General features: G+C 35.4%; 1 protein-coding gene across 1 annotated transcript in view; it reads right to left on the minus strand.

Annotated features, from left to right (window-relative positions):
• Positions 1–9,247: 9,247 nt before the first annotated feature.
• MROH9 (maestro heat like repeat family member 9) overlaps positions 9,248–16,623 on the minus strand; it is a 63,177-nt gene continuing 55,801 nt past the window's right edge. Inside the window, exons 10-13 of the mRNA XM_045547391.1 lie at positions 13,920–14,085; positions 12,067–12,209; positions 10,891–11,028; positions 9,248–9,392 (exon numbers count right to left, since the gene is read on the minus strand). Of these exons, the coding sequence (XP_045403347.1) occupies positions 9,248–9,392; positions 10,891–11,028; positions 12,067–12,209; positions 13,920–14,085 (592 nt within the window). The remainder of the gene's footprint in view (positions 9,393–10,890; positions 11,029–12,066; positions 12,210–13,919; positions 14,086–16,623) is intronic.

A 16,623-nucleotide genomic window follows, 5' to 3' on the forward strand; every position in this document is an offset into this window, starting at 1 on the left:
GGAGACTAATAAATCTCCAGTAACTGACCACAGAAAATAGAGATCTACAAATTGCCTGTCAAAGAATTCAAAATAATCATATTAAAGAAGCTCAATAAGATGAAAGAGAACACAGATAGGCAATTAAATAAAATTAGAAAAGCAATGCATGAACAAAAGAAGAAGGTTAGTAAAGAAACAGAAATCATAAAAAGTAACAAAGCATAAATCCTGGAACTGAACACTATAATGACAGAACTAAAAAATCCAATTGAGAGCTTCAACAGCAGATTCAATCACACAGAAGAAAGCAATATCATATTTGAAAACAGGTCATTTGAAAATAGCAAAAGTCCTGGTGTAGTGGCTCACGCCTGTAATCCTAGCACTCTGGGAGGCCGAGGCAGGTGGATCATTTGAGCTCAGGAGTTCAAGAACAGCCTGAGCAAGAGCGAGACCCTGTCTCTACTAAAAATAGAAAGAAATTAGCTAGACAACTAAAAATATATAGAAAAAATTAGCCGGGCATGGTGGTGCATGTCTGTAGTCCCAGCTACTCGGGAGGCCAAGGTGGTAGGATTGCTTGAGCCCAGGAGTTTGAGGTTGCTGTGAGCTAGGCTGATGCCATGGCACTCTAGTCCAGGCAACAGAGTGAGACTCTGTCTCAAAAAAAAAAAAGAAAGAAAGAAAGAAAGAAAGAAAGAATGAAAAAAAAAGAAAATAAAATAGGAAAAAAAAATAAATAGAATGAAAGAGAGTAATGAAAGCATAAGGGACTTATGGGACACTATCAAGCATATGAATATATAAATTATAGGACTCTCAGAAGGAGAAGAGAGAGTGAAAGGGAAAGTTTACTTAAAGAAATTCTGGCTTAAGACTTCTCAAATCTTGTGATGGTTATAGATATTCCAAACCCTAAGCAAGAGCAACCCAAAGAATTCTCTGAAGCACATTATATTAATTGTTAAAAGTCAAAAACAAGGAGAATCTTAAAAGCAGCATGAAAAAAGAGACTTGTTACATACAAGGGAATGTCCATAAGGCTATCAGTAGATGTCTCAACAGAAAGTTTGCAAGCCACAAGGGAGTGGGATACTTTCAAACTGCTGAAAAAAACAAAACAAAACAAAACAAAACCTGTCAACCAAGAATACTATACTTGGCAGAGCTGTTCTTTAGAATTAATTGAGAAACAATGACATTCCCAGACAAACAAAAGCTGAGGAAGATCACCACCATAAGACCTAACTTATAAGAAATGCTAAGGGAAGTTCTTTGATTTGAAATAAAAAGGCACTAAGGAACAAGAGGAAAACATATGGATGCCCAAAACTCACCAGTAAATATAAATATATAGTCAAATTCAGAATATTCTAATATGGAATGGTGGCATATACATCACATTTAACTCTGGTATAAAAGTTAAAAGACAAAAGTATTAAAAATAATTATAGGTACAATAATTGGTTAATGGACACACAATACAAAAAGATGTAAAGTGTGACAGCAATAGCATAAAATATGGTCAGAGGAAGAGAAAGAGTGTAAAGTTTTGAACTTTGAAGTTAGTAGAAGTTCAGTTGGTATTAGTTTAAAATATAGACTATTATAACTATAAAATGTTTTATGAAAGTCACATGGTAACCACAAAGAAAATGCTTGTAGTAGATACAGAAGAGATGAGGGGAAAGGAATCAAAGCATACCACTACAAAAATCAATAAGTCACAAAGGAAGGCATCAAGAGAGGAAGAAATAAACAAAGGAACTATAAAACAGAAAAGAACAAAATGGCAATAGTAAATCCTTACCTCTCAATAATTATTTTAAATGTATCTAGATTAAGTTTTCCAATCAAAATCTACAGGGTAGCTAAAAGGGTAAAAACAAAAGCAAACTCTCACAATATGCTGCCTACAAGAGACCTACTTTAGACTTAAGAGCACACATAGAATGCAGATAAAGGCATGGAAAAAGAGATTTCATGCAAATGGTAACCAAAAGAGAGCAGGATGGCTATATTTATATCAGACAAAATAGACTTTCAGTCAAAATTTGTCATAAGAGACAAAAAAGGTCACTATATAATGAGAAAGGGGTAGATTCATCAAAAGGACATAGCAATTGTAAATATATATGTGCTCAACATTGGAACACTTAAAATACATAAAGCAAATATTCTGTATTATGAAAACTGAAGTGAAGGATGAAATATACCCTAATACAGTAATCGTAGGAGACTTCAACAGTCAACAATGGATAGATCATCCAGACAGAAAATAAATAAGAAAACAGTGGACTTGATTAACCCTATAGACCAAATGGACCTAACAGACATATACAGAACATTCCATTCATAGCAGCAGAATACACATTCCTCTCAAGTCCATACAAAATATTCTCCAAGAGAAATTATATGTTGGGTGACAGAACAAGTCTTAATAAATTTAAGAAGATTGAAATCTTATCAAGTATCTTCTTCAACCACAATGGTATGAATCTAGAAATCAATAAGAGGGAGAATTTTACAAATTTCACAAATATGTGGGAAACAAACACACTCCTGCACAAGCAGTGGGTCAGAGAAGAAACCAAAAGGAAAATCATAACTTATATTGGAACAAATAAAAATTGAAACACAATACAGCAAAACTTATGGAATGTAGCAAAAGCAGTTCTAAGAAGAAATTTTATAGCAATAAATGCCTGTACCAAAAAAAGAATAAAGATCTCAAATAAACAACATAATAGCATACCTCAAAGAACAAGAAAAAGAAGAACAAACTATGTCCAAAGTTAGTAGAATGAAAGAAATAAGAAAGATCAGAGCAGAAATAAATGATCTGGAAAGTAGAAAGACAATTGAAAAGATCAACAAAACTAAAAGTTGTCTTTTTAAATGACTATTTTTTAAAAAACAAAATTGACAAATATTCACTAGACTAAACAATAATAAAAAGGGAGAACTCAAATATATAAAATTATAAAGGAAAGAGGATACATTAGAACTGATACCATAGGATCATAAGTGACTACTGTGAATAATTATATGCATCAAATTGGTAACCTTGAAGAAATAGATTCCTGGAAACATACAACCTACTGAGACTGAATCATAAAGAAATAGAAAATTTGAACAGACCAATCAACAAGTAAGAAGATTGAAGAAGTCATCACAGAACTCCAAACAAAGAAAAGCCCAGTACCTGATGGCTCCACAGGTGAATTCTACCAATCATTAAAAAAAAAAATTAATGTCAAATCCTTCTCAAATTCTTCCAAATAATTGAAGAAGAGAGAACACTTCTAAATTCATTTTATGAGACAGCATTACCCTCATACTGAAGCTAGATTAGGACACTGTAAGAAAAGAAAATGATAGGCCAATATCCCTGATGGCTATAGAGGCAAAAATCCTCAACAAAAATACTAGCGAACCAAATTAAACAATACATTAAAAGATATGAACTATGATCAAGTGGGACTTATTCCTGGGATGTAAGGATGGCTCAACATATACAAATCAATAAATATGATATACCATATTACCATAATGAAAGATAAAACTCATATGATCATTTCAATACATGCATAAAAAGCATGTAACAAAATTAACATCCTTTCATGAAAAAAACTCTGAACAAATTAGGTACAGAAGGAAAGTACGTCAACACAATAAAAGCCACATATTGCAAGCCCACAGTGAACATGATATTCAATGGTAAAAAGTTAAAAGCTTCTCCTCTAAGATCAGGAACAAGACAAAGGTGCCCACTCTTGCCACTTATATTCAACATAGTACTACAAGCTCTAAACAGAACATGCAAACCAGAAAAAGAAACAAATGGCATTCAAATCAAAAAGGAAGAAGTAAAATTGTCTCTGCAGATAACACAATGCCATATGTATAGAAAACCCTACAGACTCCACCAAAAAACTGTTAGATCTAATAAACAAATTCAGCAAAGTTGCAGGATACAAAATCAACAAACAAAAATCAGTTGCATTTCCATATACCAATAACAAACAATCTGAAAAAGATTGGGAAAATGATCTTGTTTATAATAGCTACAAAAATTGAAATATTTAGGAATAAATTTAACCAAGGAGGTTACAGATCTACAATGAAAACTATAAGACATTGATGAGAGAAATTGAAGAAGACACACATAAATGGAAAGATATCCAGTGTTCATAGATTGGAATAATTAATATTATTAAAATGTCTATGCCATCTAAAGTGATCTACACATTCAATGCAATACTCATCAAAATTCCAATGGAATTTTTCACAGAAATAGAAAAAAACATTATTATAAAATGTATGTGGAACTACAAGAGATCCTAAATAGTGAAAACAACCTTGAGAAAGAAGAATAAAGCTGATATATCACAGTTCCTGATTTTTAATATACCACAAAGTAGTAGCAATCAAAACAGTGTAGTACTGCATGAAAACAGACACATAGACTAATGGAATAGAACAGAAAGCTCAGAAATAAACCCACCCACATATAGTCAATTAATTTTTGATAAAGTCTCTAAGAATATACACTGGGCAAAGGATAGTCTTTTCAATAAATGGTGTTGGAAAAACTGAATATCCACATGCAAAGGAATGAAATTGGATCCTTATCTTATACCATATACAAAAATTAAGTCACAATGAATTAAGTGTGTAAGACCTGAAATAAAACTTGTAGAAGAAAACAAAGAGAAGAACCTCTTTGAAATTCATATTGGCATTCATTTTTTGAGTATGACACCAAAAGCACAGGCAACAAAAGCAAAAATAAACAATGGAGACTTCATCAAACTAAAAAGTTTGTGCACAGCAAGGGAAACAATCAACAAAATGAAAAAACAATCTATGGAATTGGAGAAAATATTTTCAAGCTCCCCCCCCCCTCTCTCTTTCTGTGTGAGATAAGGAGTTAATATGCAAAATGTATAAAGAACTCATACAACTCAATAGCAAAAAGCTAAATAATTTGATTAAAAAGTAGCAAAGGACCTGAATAGACTTTTTTGTAAACATACAAATGACCAACAAGTATAAGAAAAAATGTTCAACATCACTAATCATCAGGGAAATGAAAATTAAAACCCCAATGAAACATCACCTCATACCTGTTAGAATGGCTATTCTTCAAAAGACAAGAGATAATAAGTGTTGATGAGGATATAAGGAAAGGGAACCCTTGTACACTGTGGTGGGAATGTAAATTGGTACAGCCTTTATGGAAAACAGTATGGAGGTTCTCAGAAAATTAAACATAGAACTACCATATGATTCAGCAATCCCATTACTGAGTGTATATCCAAAGAAAATGAAATGAGCACCTTGAAGAGATATCTGTATTCTCACATTCATTGCAGCATTATTTACAATAGCCAAGTTTTAGAATTAAGCTAAGTGTCTGTTGATGGATGAATAGATAAAGAAAAGTGGTATATATACACAATAGAATATTATTTAGCCATAAAAGAAGGAAATCCTGCATTTGCCAAAATATGGATGAAAATGGAGGACATTATGCTAAGTGAAATAAGCCAGACACAGAAAGACAATTATTGTATTATCTCATTTATATGGGGAATCTAAAAAAAGTCAAACTCACAGAATTAGAAAGTGGAATGATGGTTGTCTGGGACTGGTAGGTAGAGCAAATGGGGAGATGATGGTCAAAAGGTAGCAATTTTCAGATATAAGATGAATATGTTTTGAGGTTCTAATGTACAGCATGGTTATTATAATTAATAACAGTGTACTGTTTACTTGAAATTTGCTAAAAGAGTAGATCTGAAGTGTCCTCACCTGCCCCCCCAATAGTAATTAAGTGTGGTGTTGTACATGTTAATTAATTTGTGGTGATCATTTCACAACATATATGTACATCAAATCCTTATGTTGTATATCTTGAATATATACTTTTTAAAAAATTTTCAGAGTATTACTGGGGTACAAATGTTTTGGTTTCATACTGCTTGAATCAAAATTATAAGTGTGCCCATTACCCAGATAGTATACATTGTATTCATTAGGTGTGATTTCACCCATCCCCTCCTCCCTCCTGCTTGATTCTGTTGAGCTTTACTTCCCTCTGTGCATATGAGTGCTGATCGGTTAGTTCCAATTTAATAGTGAGTACATGTGGTGTTTGTTTTTCCATTCTTGTGGTACTTCACTTAGGAGAATGATTTCCAGTTCCATTCAGGTTGTTACAAAAGGTATTAATTCATTTTTTGTGGCTGAGTAGTACTCCATGGCATACATATACCACAATTTATTAATCTACTCATGAACTGATAGGCACTTGGATAGATTCCACATCTTTTAGACTGTGAATTGTGCTGCAATAAACATTTAAGTGCAAGTGTCATTTTGATAAAATGACTTTTTTATTTGTTAGTTATACCTCAATAAAGCTGGAAAAAAATTAAATTGCACTTCAAACAAAGGCTGTGGCAAAAACACATGATTCAGGAAAATAAAAGTAATGATTTGAACAAAGGTAAGAACATTATTCTCATTTTTTATATAGCAGGATCATATAACTGGAAAACCCAAGAGAATCAACCAAATAATTAGTAGAATTGATATAAAGGCTCAGAAAAGTATCTTAATTCAAGATAATATAGTGTAATTAATTCTTCTGGACAGCCAGTACTAATGAGCTTGAAAATACAATGGAAAAAGACACATTCATACTAACAATTAAAAATAATATAAGCTACTTATAATTCCAAAATCAATATGTAAGATTTATGTGAAAATGACAAAATATTGAATAAAGGAAAGAGAAATGAAAATATTATAAAGATATATTCCTAAGAAGCTTGTAGTTTTAATGTAAATATAATCATAATTCCAACCAAACATTATTTTTTCTTTTTATACTGGCAAAATATTTTAAAATTTAACTAGAAGAACAAATAAATAGGAAGGGCTAAAGAAATTTTGAAAAGAAGAGAGTTGAGAGCAAATTGCTTTGCCAAATATTTAAAAAACTTTTTAATTTGCTATAATTCAATAGTGTGGTACTTCCACAAAAATGAAAAAAAGAAACATGAAACCTAATAGAATAACCTGAGATAGATCCTAATGTGAGTATGCGTGTGTGTTTATGTGTGTGTATATATGAATGTATGCATTGTGTGATAAATGATAAAGGTAGTATCACCAGTGAGTGGTGAATTTAAAGCTTTTCAATTGCTGAGACAGATAATTATTTAGCAAAAACTAAAGTTAGATGCTCACTTTATGGTATACCATATTAACTCCACTTGAAACAAAATTACATATAAAAATTAATATATTTTTGTATATATATAAATATATTAAAGTAAAATGTACATGAATATTTATTAACTCTTTAAGCTTTTTTCTTAAAGCTTAACTTTTATGAAAAAAATCATATTCCGTAAACAAAATTAAAAAGCAAACAACAATCTGGGTACTGACTCTGAATAGGTATTATAAGCAAATATCTAAATAACCTCAATATCCTTCACATATTTAAATGTGTGTGTGTGTGTGTGTGTGTGTGTGTGTGTGTGTGTGTGTGAGAGAGAGAGACAGAGAGACAAAGAGAGAGATTGTACAAATTATTGAGAAAAAACGCTAAGACCATAATAGGTAAATGGGCAAAGGACAGATCAGATTGTTCACAAAATGGAATTTTAAACTATTAGTAATTATATTTTTAAAATGTTCAATCTCTCAAAAAATTTTAAAATTAAGGACAAATAAAATCATCTACAAGACATCACATCTGCCTGTCAAGTAAGAAAACTCAATGGTGGTAAATGCAGTAGGAGAAATACACTCACAAACTGCACAAGAAAGTGTCAGCTGGCATTCTTTCAAAAATCAGTTGGGCATCAGAAATCCTTAGCCTTCAGAATATTTATACCCTTTAGTTATTATTTTACGTTATTGGGGTCTGTTAGAAGCAAATAATCTAAAATACCAAAAAAAAAAAATTTAGGCACAAAGATGTAAACTTGATTGATCTTCATATTAGTAAAAAAATTAGAAAAAACAAGTATATATGAATAAATGGCATAGGCATCAATGGTACTGTCTTAATAATTGCTGGATGATAAGGCCCAAATATGGTAAAATACATAGATTGTACGTTCAGAACAACTAAAGGCCAAGTGGCCTCACAGCATACTGGACAACTGAGATGCCCAGAAATTCAAATTAGAGACAGTGGTAGAAGAATGTGGTCTTCGCCTAAGTGCTTGGAAGAACAGATATGCCAACCTCCCAGAACAGCAAGAATTGCATTGCTGATGAGAGACGCAATTAGGTTTCATTAAATATCATCTGTCACTTTAATGTAATCTTACGTAGTTTGTAAATGTCTTTTGAATGTATCATTTTATGGGAGCTCTTATTTATGTTATATTTAGACCTACTTAATGTTTATACATACTTAAATGGCAATACAATAAAAATAATGAGTCACAATAAAACTAATGAGACATCCAAATGGATTATGTACATTTGAAAAACACAGATGATTGTCTACTGCAATATTCAGTTAAATTGATTTATGAATACTTTTGAAAGCTTTAGAAGTAATAGAGTAGAAGTAGATAGGGTATGTCTTTCATAGTTTATTAACCATTATGTTATGATATTTGAAATCATCTGAAATTTTTTAAAATATTGGAGATCACACCTTACTTAGGTAATATTTGTGGATTAAAATATTACTTTTGTAGAAAAATTAAATTTGATTCCAATAATTTCAACTTATAGAAACTTTACTTTTTGTAAGCAAAAGGACTTCCTCAATTTGCTTGACTCCAGCATAACATTACAATATATGGGATGATATTCATATGAAAAGTAATACAATTCTTCATTTTACCTAGTTATTTAGCCAGTTTCTTTTTTTTCCCAGATTGTCCAAAGTATCATCTGGATTCCAGATGTTACCTACTATATTTATTAAATTCAATTATCCCTTGATATGCTTTAACAAACATCCAGAAATATATGAACTGGTATAAAAATCGTCAGTGTTTGTGCAAATCCACAGCCTTAGACAATGATAAAAGCCAACTCCTGGAGCAAGCTGAAGAGACAACCCTCCTCTAGTCCAGACCTAACTCCACCCCTCTCCCCACCTCAGCTTCAGATATCTTTCATTATCTTCAGTCTTGGTAAGAACCAGTATTCAGAGAGGAAGATGAGAAGCTGGAATCTTGATTTAAGTTTGGATAAGGTAAGGGATTTAGAACTCAATTGTTCACAGTCTCCCAATAAAACTCACTTCAGTGAGGAGTATTATTGTGATGATACTGTCTTCTGACTGTTGAGGACCTTCCACTGAGACCTTGTAGACATAATTCAAGGTTTCTGGAAACTGTGGAAAGTTAAATTCACAGAGAGTTCTGTAAAGGAGTATAAGGTGCTGAATTAGCAAAGAAGAGGAAAACAATATGTTCTGTATCAGCAAATGCTAACAGTGGTAGAGAAAGGATTATTATTCTCATACTGTAGCTCCACTGTAAATTCTACACAGACTCTGGGGAATTATTATTAATATATACCTGGATTCCTGTCAACATCTGTTTGCATAATGTCACTCTTCATTCCTGTCTCTCCCATCCTTTGCTATGGAACAGAATGCCCTATTTTAATGCAAGCTCCCATTAATCCTTGACCAAGGGAAAGGAAATAAAAATCTAGTGCCCAAACCAAGATGGGTGTGTGCAGATCACTTTTGTGGTTTTGGACTAAGCTCTTCCTTTGAATGATATAACACAGAAGAGAGTTTGGGACTACCCTAGTTTACTCAGGAGAAGAGCTTGTGAGCTCTGATTCACTAAGCCGTTCTCCATAACACGCGCGGCCAGTGGCCAGGCTCACAGTCGTCCTGACATGGGGACCTGGATCAGATCAGTAGGGGCAGGATTGGGAAGGACGGTGTAACAAAGTTTCCATTTCAAAACTCCAGGCTGGTCTTCCAAATCAGTGCTTCTCAAATTTTAATGTGCATACAGATCATCTGGGTATCTTGCTACAATGCAGATTCTAATTCAGTAGGTCTGGAAAGGGCCATGAAATTCTGAATTTTTAACTCCCAGGTAATGCTATTACTGCTAATCTATGGACCAGACTTTGAGTAAGAAAATCCAAAGGCACTTCCTAGATGCCCTTAGATAGAGGGACACTTACTTAGTGGCCACTTGTAGCTGTACTACATTTTTATACATTAATAGGTAATCCTGAAATGTATGTGCAAATTAGATGCTGTTTTAAAAGCATCAAGGGCCCATAGACCATATAGACTGTACTTTCTGGTTTAGTCACAATTTCCAGTAGTCTGCTATATTGTCAAGACGCTGTATCTTGACTCTTGATCAGGAAATCTGACCTTTATAATCAGAAGCTTGATATTCAGTAAAGAACTAACTAGAAACACTCCCTTCCAGTAGAAGAAAATTAAAAGCCCTCTTTCATTATACTTTCCCAAATTTATTTGAGTCATTGATCATAGGTTTTCATCAGACTGACCTCTTTAAAGTGGGAGCACAGTCTAAAGTGGGAACACATCTAAAACTGTCTGAAGCCTGCAGCTAACATCAGAGGGGGAAGAAATGAATGCACCTCTAGTTCTCTGTATCTGAAAGAGAAACCTGTCCTGCAGAGGGAGGTTATTGGGTATTTGTATCATCAGGTAAGAGGGCAATGAAAGTGAAAAATATTCCAAAAATATAAACCCCTTAAAATAATTGAAGAAGTAGAAATCAAATGGCAATTCAGATCATTAAGGGAGATTTAGAAATTGGAGTAGATGTCTATCGTGCTCCCACATGGCTTGCTTGAAGGAGGTTGGAGAAGGTGGGATAGAGACAGAGAATCTTACACAGAGCTTCCTGTTCTTACTTGGCAATAATGTGGACCCCATGATGGTGATACAGTGCTTCAGAAAACTGGTTCCAACAATTCTTTTCCTCTAGAGCAATATCCACTGGTCGCAGTCCAGAACAATTCAGCAGAGCTCTCAGGGAATCCCGGGCATATCTAAGGCCCCAAAGGAGAACAGAATCACCACTTGACAGTGACTTCACAAAACTAAGCATACAAGATTTGTCTTTTTATCCAATCTTGGGCAGAATATAGGTTCCAAGAAAGGGGATATCTCAAAGGAAAGAGATTTTATTATAAATGTTCTTCATCCCGCCTGATTAATAGTACACAGGATGAGGGGGTTAAATTGAAAGTATAGCACATAAAATCTAGGGTTAATCACAGAACAGGTTATTACTTTATTATCTTATTTGTGAGAGATGTTCACTGATGCAATGCCTTGCTAAATGTGTCCATTTTCTTCCATGGATTCCTTAAATAAATAGGATATATTCTCATCTACTTGGATTGATTTGGTGTATGTGTGCTTGGGGAACAGGGAGTGGATTATATACCTTAATGGGACTGATTGTGCTTTAGGGCTCTGCCTGGCTTAAAGTCCACACCAGACAAGGGCAGTCTGAGTAGAGATTTTTCTGCAGGACAGTGAAACCAACTATCTATTGGCAAAAAGGAGTTGCCAAACTTCTCCCTATATGAACAGATGACTGCATGTTGTCATAAATCCACACATCACATCCTGACCACAAAACAACTTTATAGTTCACCAAGCACATTTGTGCACACCGTTTTATCTTACATGTACAATAACCCTGAGAGGTTACTGTCAGAGATTAAGTAAAAAGTAATGTCAGAGCTGGGATATGCCTGGCTTTGGATCTAATGTTCTTCTCTGCTCTCATTTTTCACAGTGGCCTCTCAATCATTGGACAGGGAGTGTGGCAGGAATAGCTCTGTGGTAATGGTTCTTTACATGCTACACACACCCAGGGAAGGTGTGAGCGAACTTCTAGCTACTACTCATGGTTACTTTTCTGAAGGCATTCTACCCTGTAGAAGACAGAAAATTGTGGTAAGTGAATACACCGCACATAGGATTATAAGGAGTCCCACAGGAACTTGAGGGAGTGGACATATTTACAGCTGAATGCTTATCTCTTATTTAACGTCAAACAACCAGGACTATCTCACAAAGGACTGTCCAGGGACGTCAGTGTCAGATCTCTGCTGTAGAAGAGCTGGAGCAGGAGAGCCATCAAGAGGTGGGGGAAAAACTGGGCCACAGCTTTCTTATAGGAAGCAACAGGCAGCAGAGTGCACAGAGCCTGAGATGCCTATCAGGGGAAAAAAAAGGAGGGAAAAATGTAAACGTCTTCCTCTAAACCCAGTCAGCCTTACTCAGGGAGAAAGGGAGTGACTCTGCAACCCTCCCCCAGCCCCCTTGAAGAGAGCCTGAAGCATCCATGTGCATCCACAATAACAGCCAGCGAGTCAGTCGTGAACCAGGAACTATGCGAAGCATTCAATGGCAAGAGGCTTCCAAAGCACTAAAAAAAAGCCTGGCTGCCAAACCCGTGGGAGGCAAACTGGTTCCCAAAGAGGCATCCATCCTAAGTTCCCTTCCTATGTGGCCATGAAGAACCTAGGCCCTCCCTGTGCTTAAACAATACAGGGAAGTGAGGTAAGCCAGGTCACCAACAGATTGGTATACTGACCGCTGCAAAAACCACCACATTTGAAATACAGGTTTGGCCATAGTCCTGAAAGACAATCTCAATTGTCATAACCCCAAGTATTGAAATCCTGAAAGATCCAACTTCTAAAAATATAATTCTGGAAAAAATAATTTAAAAATTCTTTAAAAGACATTTATTTACATTTTTAAAGGGAGATTTATTTAAAAAAACCATATAAAAACACTACAGAACACTTCACAGGCCACTTAACATAACAAAATAATAATAACACATATTTTTGCTGGCTTCTCCAGGCAAAAGTGGCTTTAATTTATTAAAAGCTCCTAGAATTTCATCAGCCAATGCAAACAAATGACACATTTTTAAATTGAAGTTTTCATCATTGCCATATTACTTGGCCAATCTACTCATCTGAATTTTCCACCAAATGCATTGGGTTGAATGAAAAAAAACAAACTTTATTAGTAACAACTTGAAATTTACTTTTAGAAGCATTGTTTGCACCTAATTCCAAATCTGTCATTATAGTTTGGAGGATTCAATTACACATTAGAGATACTTTAGGGATTTTGATATTTGGGGATTTCAGCACTCAAGATTATGGTGTTTGGGGTTGTGCCTTTTGCGATTGTAATCGACACTGTAGAAATACATGTTCCAACACCTCATGTTTTTGAAGCAATGCCACTTTTTTCTACTAAGTCTCTGTGAGACCTGAATTTACTCCCAGGAGTGGTGATTTTGGTCCTTGGGAGATATATAAAGGTGGACACAAATGAGATTAGGCCTTCACATGTCTACAGAAGTCTATATGATCTAGCTAGTGACTACTTCTCTCATATTATGCCGTATGATATCACCCTCAGTTCACTCAGATTCTTTGGCCTTCTTGTATTCACTGACATGCTAGGTAAGGTCCCATCAGTAGAGGGCTTTTGCCCTTCTCTCTGTTGAAAACTCTCTATCCCTAGTATACTCAAGGATCACACTCTCACCTGATTCAGGTCTCTAATTAGATGTCATCCCAGCAGAGAGACCTGCGGTGACCAACTTACCTAAACCTTGCCTGTCACTTTACTTCCCGCACACCACTTTGTATCTCTTTTAAGCTTTATACCATATGACATACAACACATTTATTTGTTCATCGTCTGTGTCTCCTACAAAAATATAAGCTCCGTGATCAGGGTGTAGCACATAGTAGGCACTCAATAATATGTGTTGGATAAATGGATGCATGGGAGGAGGACTACGGTAGCAAAGTATGATTGAGTCTGTGGATAGGTAGGGATTTTCACGAGCAGGAAAACAATACCAAAAAGAAGAAATACCCATCATGCTATTTACCGCCATGGGCATCATGTTGGTAGTATCAAGAGAGAAACGTCTTGCTTCTGTTAAGGTTTCTTGCATTTCCCCAGGCTTTCCTTTCAGTATCAGCAAGATTGTCTTCAGCACATGAGGGGCCACTTTTGCTTCAGAACCTGCCGCCTGCCACATCAGTATGAGAATGCTGCAAACACAGCCCCACCCCCCCAAAATAGGAGTCATGAGTTTGTTGTTTTCTACTTGATACAGTGACATGAGTCAGAAAAAGAGTCTTGGCTTTACATCTTTGTATAGCAAAGACACTGCAGACAAATCCAAAACAAACAGAGATTTCCATTTCCAAATGACATTGTATGTCTCTCATCATCAAAAACAGAGGAAGAATTTAAACAGAATTTTATGGAAAATACAGTCTGCAAGTCGACAAGAGCCTACTGCTGTTAGAATATCTGTTCAGCTCAATTTCAAGAACTGATCAGCTTTCTGTACCCCGTACTCTCTCTGCTCCTCCCACCTTGTTACCTTGTTTGTGCAGGCATAATAGAATATTTAAAAACTGGTGTGGAAATGCAAATTAATATATAGATCAATACATAAATAAAAAAATTTAAAGCCCTAAATAAATAAAAAACTAAATAAATGAAATATAAAAATAAAAAACACTGAGCTCAGAGGAGTGAGCCATTTTGTCAAATGTCACAGATGTAATTAATGAAACAGATAACACTAGAACCCTGGCTTCTCAACCTCTAGTCTCCAAGTTCTTTTTCCTATATACTCAGCCACTCTTTAGGATTATTCTTACTATTGCTCATCTTAACAACTGCTATACACCTCTGTGCCAATATATTTCTGATACTTTGCCAATCCATGCTGGGTTCTGAAGCCTATTTCTCAGTCCCTCTGCATTTGGGTTCTTCATATGGGGGCCTGATTCCCTGGAACATGGATATACCTAGCTCTGTAGGACCCATTACCAAACTGTTTCTGCCTGGAGGACTCACTTTTAGAGCCACAAGGACATCAAATCTCATGTGCCCTATCTCATTCTCTTAACTCTTGTTCATACCTTCTGGATGATCAATTCTTCCACATGTTTCTCTGGTTTACTTTAATTCCAAATCCTGGCCCTTTCTACTCCAATCCTCACCTACAATTAGACCTGCTGGTGACTTTTTAAATTAAGTTCACATAACTTGAATTATGCCTGCTTTCTGTACCTTCTTGGTACATATTGTTTGTACTGGATTCATTGGCAACTCTATCTTCTATCCATGTGGGTATATACCCTCTCCTCAACACAATGCTGGAGGGCTAGTAATGCTTTCCACACAGGGGGTGCTTAGTTCCAGAAAGAGAAAACACTGAGCCTTAGGACAGGAATTTTATGAATCATAAAATACTTTGTGAGTTAAAGCCTCCTAAATAAATATAAACTTTAAGTCAGAAAAAGAAAGTTATATGATTTATTTAGAACTTTGCTGATTTCAATGCCATTTCACAGACATAAACTCATTAGCCTATGTAACTGTAACAGTAACAGTCACTACATCTTAGAGCTAACTAGTAACTCTTTGTTTTATAATGCCTAATTGTGTGCTGGCTTAAGGATTACAGAAACTAGCCTTTAGCAACTAAGTATAGAACCAAGATTGCAGGACTCTCGCATGGAGAGAAATATTGTGCAGTTAACCTTCAGTTCTACTGTGGTCTAGCTGACACCAGCCAGACTGCCAGATGGCCCACGGCTCAAGATAATCATCAGAACAAAATATGCTGACCTGCACATGGTTTCCCAAAACTCCTTTCCTTTAAAAACCCTTCAGTCAGCCTCAGCAATTTGAGATGGTCTTTGAGATAGTAGTCCACCATCTCCTCAGGGTGCCAGCTCTTGAATAAACCAACTTTTCCTTCTACCAACCCTGGTCTCTCTCAAGTCTGGCTTTTCAAGTGACAGGTGGCCAAACCTGAGTTCAGTTACCTAACAATTATATAGATAGAAAGAACTTTCTCATTTTGTGGATGAGGAAATTGAGGATCAGGGAGTTTTATCAAACTTACATGGTATTGCACAGAATGTAAGGGTAAAGGTTGATATGAAACCAGATTAATTTGTCTTCAAAGCCTGGGTCCTTTCTATAATACAACTTTTTGTCTTTTACACTAACTGTTAGGCTGGTGCAAAAGTAATTGCGGTTTCAGACCCTGAATTTTAAATCATTATAACTAGGTTAAAATATATCTCTATTAATCAAAATAGGACCCACTACAATCAAAACATTTTTGCCAATTAGAAATGTTTGTTTATTCTTATAGTGTACAAATCCATGCTTCAGTATTCGATGAACTCTTGGAAAGCATTTTCTGCATTGTGCTGGTTGGAGAAGTGTTTTCCCTGCAAAAAGTTGTCGAGATGCTTGAAGAAGTGGTAGTTGGTTGATGAGAGAGAGATCAGGTGAATATGGCAGATGAGGCAAAACTTCATAGCCCAATTCATTCAACTTTTGAAGCGTTGGTTGTGCGACCTGCGGTAGGGCATTGTCATGGAGAAGAATTGGGCCCTTTCTGCTGACTAATGCTGGCTGCAGGCGTTGTAGGTTTTGGTGCATCTCATTGATTTGCTGAGCGTACTTCTCAGATGTAATGGTTTCACTGGGATTCAGAAAGGTGTAGTGGATCAGAGCAGCAGCAGACCACCAAACAGTGACCACGACCTTTCTTT

This window comes from Lemur catta, chromosome 3, assembly GCF_020740605.2.
Source record: "Lemur catta isolate mLemCat1 chromosome 3, mLemCat1.pri, whole genome shotgun sequence".
Lineage (NCBI taxonomy): Eukaryota > Metazoa > Chordata > Mammalia > Primates > Lemuridae > Lemur > Lemur catta.